We start from the raw sequence: 16,941 nt of genomic DNA on the forward strand, positions 1-16,941 counted from the left end.
ATGAATTAAGGTGCTTCCTTATTACCAAAACAAATGCATGCCACAACCTAGAGTTTCGTTTATTCACTCAGCAATGCCACTGCTGAAGTAGTCACAATTGAGACCTTCTTGTATCAGTACCACAGGGCCAGAAACAGATCAGGTTGGATTTTATAAGCAAAAGAATTTCAGATTAGATACTGTAAGCAATGCCCTCTGCAGAGCTAATGGTTTCTCACAGTATTTGAACTGAACTAAACGAAAAACATAGTAAAAAAAAATTCAAACCATATGCTACCATAGCCTTAAGTATTTTTTTTTAAAATCAGTTCTTAAATATGACTGAGGTAGAGATCTATACATTTAGGAACACAGATTCTGGCTTCCGGGCTACACAGTTCCAGTCTCCAGCTCCAGAAGAGAGTACTTGGTCTGCTACTCCAACCAATGTCTGCTGAACACCTTTCAATGAATGCTGTGCTCTAAGTGCTGAGCTAGGTTTGGAGGAGGATGATGATTACTAACATGCACTGAGAATTTACCATGTCCCAGGAACTAGGCATTTTACATGATATTATTCATATTTCCATTTTACAGATGAAGAAACTGCAGCACAGATAGTTAAGTAACTTGTCTAAGTCAGGTCAAGAGTCAAACCAGGCAATTTGGCCAGAAGGTCCATGCTCTGAAATACTACTACACTATGTTGCCTAATTGGAAATAAGAGAGTCTGTGCTATCACACAGAGCTCAGAGACTACTGGGGAAAGAAATATAATTAAGTATTGTAAGCATTCTGAGAAAAGGAAACTGAGTGCTCTCTCTCTGAGCTAAGGTGGCTATCAAGGAAAGCTTCTTAGAAAAGGAGATTTGTCCATTCCTCATCTGAAAAATTGAGATAAAACTACTTATCCTTCAGCCATGTTGCAAGAATTGAATAAGAGAATTTGTATAAAGCAGGCATAGCACAATGCCTAATAACTATTATTGTAATCATCTATCCTATTTACTAGTCCAAGATCAGGATAACAAACTGGCCTGACAGGATGTAGCTTTTACTTCTGAATGTTCTTGCTAAAAGGACAGAGATAAGAAGTAGAAGCTGGTAGGAGACAAATAAATATTAACTCCTGCCTCAGCATAATCCATCACCACCACACTAAGTGATGGAGCCAATTTCTTGGTATATTTTGCCTTCTCATTGCCAAGAATTTCTCTATTTGAGAAAGTTTACTTTTAGAGTAAGGGTTCTTAAAAATGGGTCCATGGATAGTTTTTCAGGGTCTGGGAATTCCCGAAATAAATGCAAAATGGTGTACTTGGATACACACGTTCTTTTTTTCTGGAGGCAGAGTCTAATAGCCTTCATCAGATTCTCAAAGGAAATTCTTGACACAAGAACAGTCTGGCAAAATACGAAAAATCAGTCCAATAGCTTTAATGTTTCTGTAAGGATTAAAAATCCTTTTGTCTATAAAATCTTCTATAGTCTTCAAAATAAGCTATTATTTAGAAGATCCTTTGTTTTGTTTCATCATTCAGTGATGGTTTCTAGTCTGGAAATATTCTAAAATGTATAACATACTTTGATTCATTCACTCAACCAACTAACCTATAATAAAATTCTGTGGTGTCAGGCACTGTGTGCATTAATTTCTAGTCATATCCAAATGAATAAGACATAGTTCCTGCCCTGGAGTTCAAATTAAAAAAAAAAAAAAGACCACACTAAAATGTGGTGAGTACTGTTACAAAGGAATAAAATCTCTGTAAATAGAAAGGAAAGAGCAACTAGCAATCATAGTTTCAGGGAAGCTCTGACAAAGGAGATGACTTTTAAGCTGGGCCTTAAAGCATGAAGAAAAGTTTATAAGGTAAAAGTGTGCTCAGGAAAAGGGGACTAGTAGGATCTGAGGCACAGAATAATCAAAAATTGATGGCATGCTGAGGTGAGAGGTAATAAGCCCACCCACCACATAGCTGGAGAAGAAGAAAGAAGCTGAAATGGCAGATTAGAGGACTATGCTAACACAGAGAGTGCAGAGCAAACACACAGCGTCTGTTCCAGTGCTTTACAGCATCACAGCAGAGACAGTCTGCTTCACCGTGAGAGGTGGCTAAAACAAAAGAATGGTCAGAGTGTTAAGGGAACATCATGAAGAAAGAGACAGAAGGGACTGTGTGCCATACTCAGAAAAGAGAACTGCATCCAGTTGGTAATGGGGAGTCACTAAGCGGTCTGAGTTGTATTTTATGTATCAGTTGGAGGAAGGTTAACTCAAGGAATGAAAGACTCAAAGCAAACAGTCAATTAGGAGCTTATCGCCATGATCCAGATATGAGATAAAGGCTAAAACTAAGACAGAAAAAGCAGAAAGGACAGGGCAGATTACAACAATACTGAACAAGTTATTTTCTCCATATATCTATTACATAATCAATCTATCTATCTATCTATCTATCTATCTATCTATCTATCTATCATCTATTATATAAGATAAGCAGTAGGGATATAACAGTCAACAAGCAAACAGTCCTTATAATTAAGAAGTACACAGTGTAGTGAGATAACCAAATAAAACAGACAATTATAATAACATATGATAAATGCTGTAACAAGCATAAATATAAAAACTATGTAAGACAGGCTCTTAAATAAGGTTTGAAAGGTATGCAGGTTGGGAGGTAAAAGTAGTCAAGAGATGGCTTCCCCTTCCAGAGGTAATGATGTCTGAGGTGAGATCTGAAGGATAAGGAGGAGCTGATCAAGCAAAGGAGAGAAGGTAGGAGTGATTTCAAAAGACATTTCAAAATAGAAGAAGAAAAATCTCAGGATTCTAGTTTGAGTGACTAGATAAATGGTGATGTCACTGAGAGAGAGAAACAAGACAGGACAGTGGTCAAGGGAAGATTAAGAAGTCATGTCCTACTGGACATTTAGATGAAAACACTAGTTAGACAATGAAAAATACAGGTCTGCAGCTCAGATATTTGATAAGATTATTATATCACAACCATCGCTTTTCCTTAAGTTGAAAATATCACACTAATTTAATCTGATTGACATAATTAAATCACTATATAGCAAATGTTGAAGGAACCATATAAAAAATTTAAAGAAACAAATGGCAAAAAAGTCATCCTGCCTCAAGCTCTCAATGTCTTATATTTTCAACTAGAAACAATTTAGTGAACTAGAGGTAAAAACAACACCTCATTTTCTGACTGATAACAAAGAATGTTCTTTACCCAACTAACTCTTGAGGTTATATATTGCTTTTTATATCTCCATTGATTTTCAATGCTCAAAACAAATTATTATTCTAAGAAACACATTCCTTTCTTCATTATTCTTTTCTGTATTTTCTAAAGTTTTATGAGTGTGTATCATAACCATCACTGAGGGGGAAAAAACAAATCTTGTAAAACACCATATTCATTACACACTCATTACAATTCCATATTATATATGCTGTTTATTTACAGGTTTGGTCCCTGGACTAAAATTAAATATTTTCATCCAAAAACCATACAAATAAGAAGGGACTAATCTTTTGTCAGATAACAATTTAGTAAAAGCCACAAACAAAATCTGTTTACATTATTTTTTCCTGTTTTGTAGTTATACACATCATATCCTGATATATTAATAAAAGATTTAAAGGCTAAAGAGTACTCCTGTTACAAAGAAAGAGCTGTTTTTCATAATAACAAAAGCCAAGGTTTATAATGTAATATTCTTTTTAAAGACTTGGTGGTAGTGACCTAATACAACCATTTACAAAAGTGAATTTTAACAACCATAATTTCTGCATGAGTAGATAAGTGTTACTATGACATTACTGGAGTTGACAGATGATAGAAGTTTGCCTACATTGTAGATCTCACCTAAAATAAAAGCCTAGGGAAAATATTTTCACAAGTGTCAAATCAAGTATAAATGTATCACACATTTATAAAATGTGACTACAATTTAAAACTTAATAACGTTTTGAAGCTCTATGATTTTCTAAACAAGACAGCCACAAAATGTTAGATAAGTTCTTTTTATGTAGTTAGCTGTAATTCACTATGTAAAACTGCCACTAGTACAACTTAAATTATGGTTACTAGAAGTAGGTGAAAGCTCAGCTGAACAAAATGTAACTAATATAACAAATGTTTGTACCTATAAGAACATCTTATGTGTGATGCTCTACTTCCTATTAAAACTCACTACAAAAACATTTCATGTAAAATAACTACTGTGGAAATCAAGCAAGCCCTAGAATACTGGGGTATGTATCTATTTTCATAGCTTGAGAGGCACAGATGACAAATATTTTCAAATCTAGCTACTATTCCATGCACATTACTCATAAGATAAGCAAAAATGTTAATGGACCATTTATGGACCATAGGAAAATGAAGTCTACACATCATTACAGACTCAGTAATTAAACGTTTACTTCTAATCTGAATCGAAGTAAAAATGCACTAAATCTTAATGAGAAGCTGACTTACATAATAGAAAGAATGTAGAACTAGAAATTATACAACCAGGTTTGGGTGTCAGCCAGCACTTTTGCTGACTTGATGTATGACTTTGGATTTGATTTTTTTTTTCATGAGAAAGTAAGAAACTGGGTTATATAATCTCCAAGGGTTTGTTTTTATTTGTTAGTTTTTTACTTTCTAGGATTCGAATATTAGAAGCTTTATGTAATGGGCAAAGGCGAATTTTTGAGCTGGAAATGACAATTTGGTAGAATTTAGTAGAAGGCAGAAATGTCAAAACTAAAAAATGACATTTAAAAAAGTGCCCAGACTAAGTTTACAGAATGTCAAGTCATATTTTTCAAGGAGGTAGATGATACTAAGAGTGATCACTAAAATTACTATGGATTTGAAGCTATACTGCCTTCTGTGGATATTTACCTCCCCAGAATTCATTCCATCTTCTGACAGAATTTTTATGTGGGGACACCCCCTCCTCCATGTGGTCTTGACAGAAAACTAACCTTCACTCCCCACCCCTCCCAGGACAGAGTTCATGGCAAATAGGCAAACTATACATCCCTGGTCATTGACTGTTTCAAGAGTAGGTAAGGCTCTAAACCAGTACAATCAGAATGCATCTTAGGGCTTTTTGCAGGAAATGCCAGAAGACAGGCACTCTACTAAATTTGAAATAATAAGTACATGAAACTAAGTGTGCTATAACCTGCTTGACAACATAATAGGAAAGTCTATCTGAGAATGGAACAACCCAATGAAAGTGGAAACAAGAAATGGAGAGAGTAAGGGAACTGATTTTATTATTTGAACCCCAGGATGAAGCTATGCCTTAAGCTATTTCTACTTCTGAGAGAGCTTAGTTTCACAAGTGAATAAATTCACTCTCACTTAAGTTAGCCTGGGTTGAGTTCTTTCTTGGAACTGAAAAAAATCATAAATAAGTTTCTCTACAGCAATCTCAGTGTAGTCTCATAGATGAGGAAAGAGCATTCCCAAGGTCTTGCCATATAGCCCAGACAAATCATTTAATCTCCTTACATCACAATATTATTAATTATTTAATCTCCTTATGTCACAATATTATCAGTAAAATGAAGTATCAGCCATTACCTGCTTTAGTGTTGTGAAGGTTAAAAAAAAAAAAGGTTTTGTGTAACTAAAATGATATTTAAGTCCAATGCCCTATAGGTGGAAAAATGGTCTCACTTTTTAAAAGGTAATTTTAGAGGGATATTTTTAAAATGAGTATTACTATAGTTTCCAGGGAATAAGGAAATTAGGAAATACCGATAGTATCTGGTGTATTTAGATTCAAACCTAACTGTATTCAAGTCTAGTCTACACACTACATATGTATAAGAAAGAAGATTCAATTCCAGATCAAGTAGTTCTGAGATTTGGTATTAGTTCTACTAATGACAGGTTTGTATGATTTTGGGTAAAATAACCTAAGCATCTTAACTCCGTACAGTAAAATAGAAACAATAATATCTACCTTAAGTCACAAAGTTTTGGTGAAGATCAAATGAAATAACAGTTGTGAAAATTCTTGGCATGGTATCTGCATTTAACATTCCTTCCATAAAATGTTTTAAATAATAATGTTTTTCTAATATGCTATTCAAATATCTAAAGTTGGAGGAAAATTTAGAATGTATTTCATTCATTCTAAGATATACATATTTCATTGTTCAAAATCAAATAGTACCTTATATTTGATGGAATGTCATCGTTTATTTGGCAGTGAGTTTTCTTTTTTTAGTGCTACATAAGAAAGTACTGCATCCTACAATTAAAGGTTTCTATAGATTTAATGAAATAAGGTACACCGATTCCCATTTTAAGTACCATAGCACTTAACCACATTAAGCAGTATCTACCAAGATATACATTAGAAACAGAAAAGAGTATGTATGTGTATTAAATAGTCAGGTGTAATTTTACTTTACATACCTCTGTAGGTCAACTATTTCATTGTTAAGGGTATCTAGTTCCTTAATAGCAGAGAAATCTGCAACAAGACTTGATCCTATGATGTTCTAAAAACAAAAAGTGCACAGTTATAACATTATTTGCTATAAAATTGCATATGACAAAGCATTAAAACTGTTTAAAAGCACTATATGGTTATATACTTTATGGTATTACTAACACTTAATTCATTTAAGAAAATCATATCTAATGCATCTTTATATACACACACTCTCACACACACACACACACACACACCTAGTTATATACTAAGACATTTTCCCTTAAACTCTCTAATAGCTGTTGTTCCATAATATATATCACCACTTCAGATCCCAATGTCTTCATCACTTGATCTGAGTCTGTCCAGAATGTTGTAGTAAAGCAGATATTGATATAAACTAATTCCTCCAGTGAAGCATAAATTTTGGGGGAAGACGGATGGCGATTTATTTGTATCATCTGGCACAGAGTAAGTATACAAATTTTTGTTGAATCACAGAATTATGATAGTGGTTGATTTTGTTTAATTCAACAAATATTTACATTTAGTAACATTTTTAGCGTCTATTTAAAGTAAAATCAATTGCTCAGCATGTTCCATAGTAAAAATTATATATGAAACTGTCTTCGTATGACATCCTTTATATATAGTTTTTTTTTCACCAATAAGGATGTCAAAACTGGTCTCTGAATGGTATTTGTATTTAGAAAACGTAGCTGGGTTTATTCTGGGCTCTGCTATTTTATTAGCTGCAAGATCTTCATTACAAAATAGAGAAGTCATCTCTGCTCTTCCCACTTTAAACATGAAATGAAATAAACACTGCATGTGAAGTCACTCTACAAACTTTATGGTATTTTATATGTGTAAGCTGTTTTTATAATTTACTTCCTCAACAGAATATGTTCTTCAAAGATGGAGAGCCTCCCAATGAGTTTCTTTCACCCTGGCTCAATCTCCATTTTTGATGTCTTATATAACTGGCTGAAGTCAGGGCAAAAAAATAATTGCTCCTTCAAACACTTGATCTACACCCAATGCCACAACCAGATCGACAAATAACAGAATAATCACCATCAGGAAATGTTAAAACTGAGACCTGAATATGTAAACTAAGATAAACTGAGGACCTTATTAGCAGAACATAAAACTTAATACTAATACTTATGTTGCTATGAACTTAATGTATGTCACCAACTTGCACACCAGAAGAAGAAACCTAAAAGTTCATAGTATCCCATCTGCTTACATTTATATGATTTACAATTTACTAACTTTTAAATCTCTTAGTCAGTTCTCAAAACTAATCTGAAAACTGAGTTGTAGTAGGACAGATATTGTTATTAACCCCATTTTATAGCTAAGGAAACATAATAAATGACTTGCTTAAATATGAATCCAGCTAATAGAAGCTATTGATCAGGAGACTTCCAATTAAACCCAAGTGCTATTTCATACTATGCCCCTTCGCACCTGCACATCAAGATCATTTAGGTAAATGAAACCATTACCCTAAAAGCCAACTTGATAAACAGATACCCAATAAAATTTGGCAAATAATTCTTTCTATATCTCTTTATGTTACACTGTGTTAACAGTCCTCAGGTGTCTTGTTTTGTTTTGACTATCAATACCAAAATTCATCTACTAGGATTCAATGTTATTCTCTTTTCTATTAATCATAGATTTGTATCAAATATACTCCTTACTGTTTTACTTTGTTTCACTGATACGCAGATCCTTATCATTCTAAGTTAGATTAGACATTTTAAAATAGATTTCTAAATGTGACAAATATTCACTAGAATTTTAGCTGTACAAACCTGACTTATGAGCTAAGCCTGGCCAGACAATTTGAAAGGTCAACAAATGAAAAATTAGTGCTTAGTCTCACTTCTATCACCAAGAGTAACTTATATCACCTAATTACTGAGAAATTTGCTAACAGAGATGCAAGCAAACCAAGAAACTCATGACTTCCACACCTCTTCTGTAACTCTAATTCAAAAAAAGTGACTCACATTTGACATTCTTTCACTATTAAAAATATCATCAAATGAGAAGAGACAAATAAGTTTAACTTCAAACATGCTATGATGTTTGATAGATGACTCCAGAAGGAAGATGAGTGCACTTAGTTGGTACAGCCTGTGTCACTCCTCAATTGCTGACACAAAAATTAAACTCCAATTCTAAAGTAATAAAATGACATGCAACCAGGAAGCACAGAAGAAGTTCACCTAACAGTATGTAAAGTATAAAAAGGGCATATGAAGAAAAATGTAGCATGTTCCCTTTTTTGCACACAATATTTTCTCTCACCCTGTTTTGTGTATTATGCAAAAATTCCACTTTGGTGATTTTAAGTGGATCAGAGAGCCTTGAGAAGGCAAGTTAAAATGCACAAAAGGACCAAGTGACAGACACGTGACAAATGCTGTTTAGGTATATTCTCTGCACCAACTTTGCTGCATAAAAAAACCTCTAATTTCAAGATGTATCTTGTAAACCAAAAACTGTAATTCTAAAAAAGGCATAAAGTAAAGCTCTAACCTTGAGAGAGTAGAGTTAAGAAACTGACAGTACAAGAAAGGCGAAAAGCAGAGTGCTGCAGAATGGAAAAAATAGTCCAAACTAGAAAAAACACAGAAAGGAAAGCAACATTCAAAAAAGGATTAGTCAAATCTGCAAAAAATGCAGTTCTAAAAAAATTAGATTATGAAGAGAAAAGAGATTATTTGAAAGACAAAACAAATTTTAATTTTTAAGGTTAAAATTTTTGGTTAGTAGGTAACAGTGATAAAATCCCATTTTAATGAATAATACTGATATCTGACATAGACAAAGGTTTCTATGCTCTAGTGAGTGGACTTCAGACAAATCTAATAAATTAAAAATTCTGTATAGCAGATGTAACTCGAAGCATCTACTAATGTTATAGAGGCTTCAATGAACAAAGATAATTTGTTCAGAAAGTTCTGCTGTATCTGTATTTTGTGTTGTTGGTGGGAGACTCAGTGGCATAAAACAAAGGCAGCAAGGGAAAAAAACAGTCTACATAGTGAAAGAAAAGATGAAACAACACAGCATTCCATAACTGAGATACAGTTATAGCACGGAGTGTAAATACAAATTTGTAATCTTTATCTTTTTGGGTGGCATCACTTTTAGCCTTCTCTATATCTTAGGGAACCCACATCCTGTATCACAAGAAATCTCAAAAATTCACAAAATGCTCCCCCCAAAACACTCATAAAGTAGATAATCAAAAACCTACTTTATTTAAAAACAGATTAAAACCTCTTATAAATAACTTCTGTACCTGATGGCTGTAAATTTCCATTTAGTTGACTTGGAAAAAATTCAATTTTAATTTTTATTAGACTTGTTAAAATGGGATTTTTTTTTAAAACCTAGCTGACAAAATTAATGGCAGACCAAAATATTCTATTGACATTTTAAAGACAACACTCTTCATACCAAAGATGTGACAACTCCTAAATATGTAACTGAAGAATCGCCACAGCAATGGTTACCTTACAGGTCACAAGAGATTTAAAGATACAAAGTATGCATTTTTAAAGGCAAAAAGCCACTAGAGCATGTAAGTCCTTTTAAAGCTCTATTATTAATGCCAAGATATTAGAAATGCACTACATTAGGAAGGGTTTCTAAATGAGGAGAGAAAAATCAGGAAACAACATTACTGAAACATGTAGTTTTGAAAATTCCCACTGCTGGCCAGAAACCAAAGTAGCTAAAATCTGCTTCTAGCTGTTCAGATTGAAATTCAGTAGTATGCTCAGGAATAGAGGGTCATCTATACGGCAAAAACCACACAGATTTTTCCTCAACATGTTTTCTTTTCTTATGTAAGACTGAAAAGTAATCATAATGTCCTAGGTTGTTTTCAAATTTGTACTGTTTTCTCCAAGAGTGAATCATAAAATGAAACACAATCATTTAATTCTTATAGACTCCATTTAAAATTTATACCCTATGCATAAAAATTAATTCACAAATCCAGAAGGGGAAAAATAAGACCATATTTTCCCAATTTTAAGACTGGAAAATACGGTTGCCATATGTGTAATGATGGTAGGATAAATGACCTGCAGCCCAAGGACATCACACAAGGCATTTGAACATATTTATAGGCACAAACTAAACCGTAATCAGTATAGTGCTCTGTCTCTGTTCCTAACCAGATACATTTTCTCCACTATTCCATACAAATTGAGTCTGTCATTTGACATAGCATTTATTCCTTTCTGTTAGTACATTCAAGTTTTCTTTTAAGTTGTCTTACCTTTTGTAAAGTGGCCCTTTCCGATGGTGGAATCATCTCAGGAGTAAGAATGTGAGGAGGATCAATGCCCTTTATTAACTTTTGATTGATTAAGTGAAAAGCCAAGGCAAACTGATCTTTTGAAAGCTTCCCACAGTCCTTTGTGTCACATAATGCCCTGTATAAATAAATAAAATGAACAGTATGTAAATGCCACAACTACCATTCTAAAAATCCAGACAAAAGTAGTAAGACTATGTAGCTTTAAAAAAATGATTGGCTGAATTAAAAAAGAAAGTCACACCAACTTGAGGCTAGCCCAAAAGTTGCTAAAATATTAGAAGAGAGGTATCAGCTAAAATGGTAAGAAAAAGAGACCATTCACCTTGGTGCTGAGCAGGGGCCTCTAATCTGGGTTTGCTCTGTGCTTTCTTACCAATTTCCAGAACCAGTGTAAAAATTGGGGTGGGCCAAAGAATTCCAACATTCTCTACTCTCAGCATTTTCAACATTAAAGATAAATTTCAACAAATTTGATTCGTTAGTGGCATTAGAATGATTCTAAAACAAGGAAAACATTCCATGTCAGCTTGTTTCCTGCAGCTCTTGAAGTAGGAGGATGTAAGGATCACCAAGTCAAAGCAAAAACAACAGCTGCAAATGGAGATCACATGTGAAGAGAAGGCAGCAATCTGGAAACCTTTACAGAATCACTTGAAGAGAAACAGCAAATGTTTTATTCTATTTGCTTTTTCTTTTCTTTTCTTTCTTTCTTTTTTTTTTTTTTTTAAAGGCTCAGCTTTCTAAGTCCTGATCTGTTTGATTCACTGAAAGCCAATGTGGCCTGACCAAAAGACTATGGGCTATAGTGGCAAAGAAACCTTAAATTTCAGCTTTTCTACTTATTTCTTCTTGTGACATTGGGCACATTTTTTAACCTCTCCAAGCCTTAGTTTCTTCATCTATAAAGTGGAGATAACAGCTATCTTGCAAAGTTACTGTGAGAATTAAAGACAAAGTACATAAAAAGTTTGGGCATAATGCCAAGCCCATGACAGCTGCCATTTATTTAGTACAGTTTCTAACCTACATGTTTGAGAGTGGCAGCTATCACTAGTTGTACATATTTAACCTTTCACAGTCTTGGGTTCTTGTTCCCTTTAAGGCAAATCCGCTGTCCTTTGTTCTTTTCTAAGTTCCTCTTTGCAACTGTGTGGTTCCACTTCTGCTTGCTTCCCCCGAAAACCTCAAGATAACTTCTGGTATAGTCAGGTGGATTGGCAGCAGGCACACTATAAAGCATTCTCATCATACATTGTTGCCTTTAATATGAAATTCACTGGAGACACTAAAGTTTGTCTTATTTTAAGGAGCAAGTGTGTAATTCCCCTGTAAAGGTATAAAAATACACACATACCCTACAGAATTATACAACTATGCCTTGAAGATTCTGGTTTTTTATATTGTTTAAATTTCAGAATTTTGGATTCTCCCTTAAAAACTGAAGTTTAATTAACTGATATAAACCAATGCAAGATTTTAACATTCTAATAACCATTAACTGACACTGTCAATCTAACAAAACTACAAGTTAACCCATTCTCAAGCTTTTGTCCATTATGCAGAAGAAATCGTCAGACTTAAATTTTTCTCTACAAAGAATTCTGAAATAAAAACTGTCCTACTTACAAATGCCTAAAAATAAGAATGTACAAAACTCGAGTTGATAAAAAACCATTTTTTAAATCAATTTAAATAAAGTCTTACCAAATATGGGCTAGTAAGGCAGACGGTAAACCTGTCTTCAGGAAGATCTCACGGACTTCCAATCCAGATACAAATCCATCCATATCTTTATCAGTTTTCAAGAAGATTTCATCATATTTAGCTTTTTCTGCAGGGGATATAACCCACTACAGGAAAAAAAAAATATATATATATATACACATATATATAGTATTTCTGCCAAAATGAAACAAACTGAAGCAACCCATGACAACATCTGTCACCAATTCTGAACAATTCTACCCCACTAACTACAGCAACAGTGTGTCATTTCCATCACACCCCAACTGAAATGCTGTGGGAGAAAATTACAGAAGAAAAATACAGGTCAGCTACAGGGACTAATATTTACAGATGCCCATTTTACTTTTTTTTAAAGTAATGAGTAAATTCAAGCACAGTTAACTCTTGACTTATGAATGATCACATTAAGATGTGTAACTGGGAGAGTCTGTATAAACAAAACATTCAGATAATTCTAAATCCCCATTTTTTTATAGGTTCATTCTGCATTCTTAATTGTAATAAACTGGCTGATGTGCATATTCTGTCATTATTTTCTTTTACTCAACCTTACAAGAAGCAGGTTATAGGGGGGAAAAGGCCTCAGACAACCCAAAATTGGATAATTTGATCCCAAAGAATCAAGAGTTAACCAAGGATTAAACAAATAAAATATCTATTAACTGTGCCAGGGCAAGCATGCCAGATTAGCATGGAGTATCTTCTATCTCCAACTTTCATTCCAGGTAGATCAAGGCAAAGCCAAAGAAATATCCATATGACCTAAGTAAGGCCAAATGCAGGAGAAGATTATCTGTCTTCTCCAGAACATCACATTATATAGGTTCAACCAGAGGGAGCTCTAAATCTTTGCTCCCTTTGATTGCTCCTTCTACCTTCATCAAGCCATAAACTGTTAAATGCCATGCACTTTGTTTTTTTTAAAAAAGTCCTTTAACACTGATATATCTATACCTGTCTTAACGGTGCTTTGGTAGGTAAAATGCCTACAGGTGGTAAGGAGCGGTAAGGTTCCTTGGCTGATGCTGAAGAGGGGATCAATCGCATAGAGCCTGATATACTGACCGTTTTTCTCTTAGAAGGTGGCACCAAGGCTGGAGGCAAGGACATTGGCACAGGTTCCTTCTCCAGTGCACAGTATACCAAAAACATGGCCTTCAAAATAGACATACCAGGGTCACATATATTAAAGTCATTTAACAACATCTACCCATGAATTGATTATTTTCCAACAAATAAGCATCTCCAAGCTGTCTCAAATCCTTTTATTAAGAAATTAAGACTGGGACGGAAAGAAGGAGGGAGAGAGGGAGAGATGAAAAGAAGGAAAGAGAAAAGGAAATAAATAAAAGCTAAGCAACTTTTAGGAAGATATGCTGAGCAGTAAAAACTTAGACACACACCCTTCAACTAAAGTTCTCGTAATGTCAAACGCAAACAACCTGAAAAAAAAATCTGCAAAGAAATAACTAATTTCTCTAATATATAAAGAATTCCTAGAAATTAACAGAAAAAAAAATCCACTAGGAAAATGGGCTAAGAGTAGTAACAGGTGTTTTACAGAAAAGTAAATACTACAAATAGCCTATCCTTTAACATACAAAAATATGCTTTCACTCACAAGAAAACGGCAAGTTAAAATTATATTAAAATACTATTTTTCCATCTAGCGGCAAAAGTCCGAAGTTTCATAATATAATTTGTTAGCTAGACTGGGCAAACAGGCACTCTCATACATTGCTAGCAGGACCTCAGATTGGTACCAAGCCTGTTGAAGGGCATTTTGGCAACATCTACCAAATTATTTACTTCACCTTTTGCCCAACAATCTGACATCTGGGAATCTATCTTTATCTTTAGACTAACCTGTCTACATAGGAAATGCTGTATAAAAAGGGTATTAATTACAGAATTGTTTGTATCAGCACCCAACTGCTCAACAGAAGACTAGTTTAAAAAACTACAGTATATCCATACAATGAAATACTATCAAACTAAAAAAAAAAAAAAAAAAAAGCTCTAAATCTTTGCTCCCTTTGATTGCTCCTTCTACCTTCATCAAGCCATCAACTGTTAAATGCCATGGGAAATATTGTGTATATTAACTGCCGTGGGGCCTTCACAGGTATATACAATTGTCAGAACTCATCAAATTATATACTTAAATTGAATGTAGTTCATTGTAGTCTTCAATAAAGCTGATCAGAAGAAAAGTCATGAAGCTCTCTATGTGAAAAGATATCCAAGATACAACGTTAACATGAAAAAAGTATAGTGTTGAACAAGTGTGTATGCATAATAGTGTGTAATCTTTTGTGGTAAAGGGATAATAATTATTCATATATGTTTATGTTCGCATTAAGAAATTCTAGGAGGATAAACAAGAAAGGATAAATAAGAAAAGTGGTTGGTTGCAGAGTAAGTGTAAATGGAACAGTTGAGGGTAAGGATAGGACTGACTTTTTTTCACTGACTATCTTCTTACATTGTACTGACTCCTGAACCATGAGAATGTATTACCTATTAAAAACTATTTTTAATTATTAAATGCATAAAACACACAAATTTTCTATCTCCAAAAGCTTGAAACTCCAGAAAGAAAACAATCTGGCTAGCACATACTTTCAACTAAATATACGTAGTATTAGTAGATTGGCACTGAGCTAAAAGAAGTGACTAACATACACATTAAAGGTCAGCACTCCTCTTGCTGCAGATGGGAGTCATTTCCTGGAAAAGTGGACATTTGAAGAAAAAAAGCTATGTCAGCCATCTGTTGCCAATAGACAACACATTTTTTAAAAGTTAAAGAAGTGTATTAGTAAGTTCATGTTGCCTGGAAGATAGTTTCCCTGACAAAACTGAAGCCAAAAATGTTTCCATCAAATAAAACAGAAAAAATGAACAGGATACTGTTTGGTTATGATTTTGTTTGTTTTCTTATTATACTGTACTTTATACTAATCAAAGCCTGCCACTGAAACAAATACAGCAACTAAATCAAATGATGTACCACATTTGCCAAAAACAACAACAAAAATCTGGCTGTCAACTAGTTTTTATACTGAAATGTACTATGTACTAGCAAATGCATTTGCAAAGCTACAGATAGAAACTTAACTAAAAGCATTTTGAATATCTTTTTGATGATTTCAAAATAAAAGCATCAAAAATAAACCTAAGGTTACTCAGGGATAGAGACAGCACGGAAAGAGGGGATTTAGTTTCACAGTCGTCATCAATGGCCACCAGCTGCTTACTTTCTTTGATTTCTTTTTCATCCTCTATGCTTTTAGGGAGTATGAGTATTTTTCAAATTTTAGTGGCCATCAGAATCACCTGGAGGACTTGTTAAAACACAGGTTTTTCGCCCCAATAAGAGATTCTTATTCAGTTCATCTGAGGTAAGGCCTGAGAATTTGCATTTCTAGTAAGTTAACCGTTGATATTGTTTATGGGAAACCACACTTTGAGAACCAGTATTATAGGAGTTTCCTTAGGAGTTCTGTTTGTTCGTTGGTCTCCTCAACCAGCTGAACTGCCAGTTATACTTTTTATAATAGCAATTTGGGATGAAAATATCAGGTGTCGGTTGTGTTTTCCAAAGTATACAAGTTTCTTTCATCAATTTAGTTTAACAAAACATTTACTGAAAAACTTCTAGCCACCAGGCACTGTGCTAGGCATGAGAAATACAAAAGTGAAACGATCTCTCATTTTCACAACTCAACAGAAGCAGCAGCAAACGTGTAAAAAGTAAGTTTCAATGCAATGTGAACATGTTGAGAGAGAAGAGGGAGATGGGTCCTTAATAAGTCTCCAAGCCCAAACCTCTTCAAATAATGGGGATCCAACCAATGCTACTGATATGTAGACTACTTTCAGTCTAAGAACTTACCTGACAGAAAAATTTAAGGCTCAGTAAGAACATAAAAACAAATAGACAGGAGGACAGAATACAATGTAAAAAGAGCCTGAGTCTATCTCTCCAAAGAACAGAGGATAAGGGGGAGATTATAGTGGAGAAACCTGGCAAACACCACCTTAACCATTGATGGCACGTGGACATCATGTACCCTCTGATAAATGTGATGAGAAAGGTACTGCACATCTGTGATATTCTTTCCAAAAACCCAACCTCCAACCTAATCACGAAAAAAACTCAGACAAATCTAGGTTGGAAGACATTCTACAGGATACCTAGCTGGTACTCCTTGACAATGCCAAACTTATAGGACAAAAGGCGAGACTGAGAAATTATCATAGACCAGAGAGACTGAGGACATGTGGCAATTAGCTGTAGTGTGGTAGCCTAGACTGGATCTTGGGACAGAAACACTGATGAAATCCAAATAAAACCTACAGTTAATTAACAGTAATGTACCAATGTTGGC

At 34.2% G+C, this 16,941-nt stretch overlaps 1 protein-coding gene across 4 annotated transcripts in view; it reads right to left on the reverse strand.

Annotated features, from left to right (window-relative positions):
• EPS15 (epidermal growth factor receptor pathway substrate 15) overlaps window positions 1-16,941 on the reverse strand; it is a 123,055-nt gene that overhangs the window by 59,191 nt on the left and 46,923 nt on the right. For 3 of the 4 annotated variants that reach the window (XM_032494251.1, XM_032494249.1, XM_032494252.1), the window contains exons 9-12: window positions 13,502-13,702; window positions 12,506-12,651; window positions 10,760-10,916; window positions 6,429-6,514 (exon numbers count right to left, since the gene is read on the reverse strand). In XM_032494251.1, the coding sequence (XP_032350142.1) occupies window positions 6,429-6,514; window positions 10,760-10,916; window positions 12,506-12,651; window positions 13,502-13,702 (590 nt within the window). The remainder of the gene's footprint in view (window positions 1-6,428; window positions 6,515-10,759; window positions 10,917-12,505; window positions 12,652-13,501; window positions 13,703-16,941) is intronic. The other variant, XM_032494250.1, reaches the window with a different exon arrangement.

This window comes from Camelus ferus, chromosome 13 (assembly GCF_009834535.1).
Source record: "Camelus ferus isolate YT-003-E chromosome 13, BCGSAC_Cfer_1.0, whole genome shotgun sequence".
NCBI lineage: Eukaryota > Metazoa > Chordata > Mammalia > Artiodactyla > Camelidae > Camelus > Camelus ferus.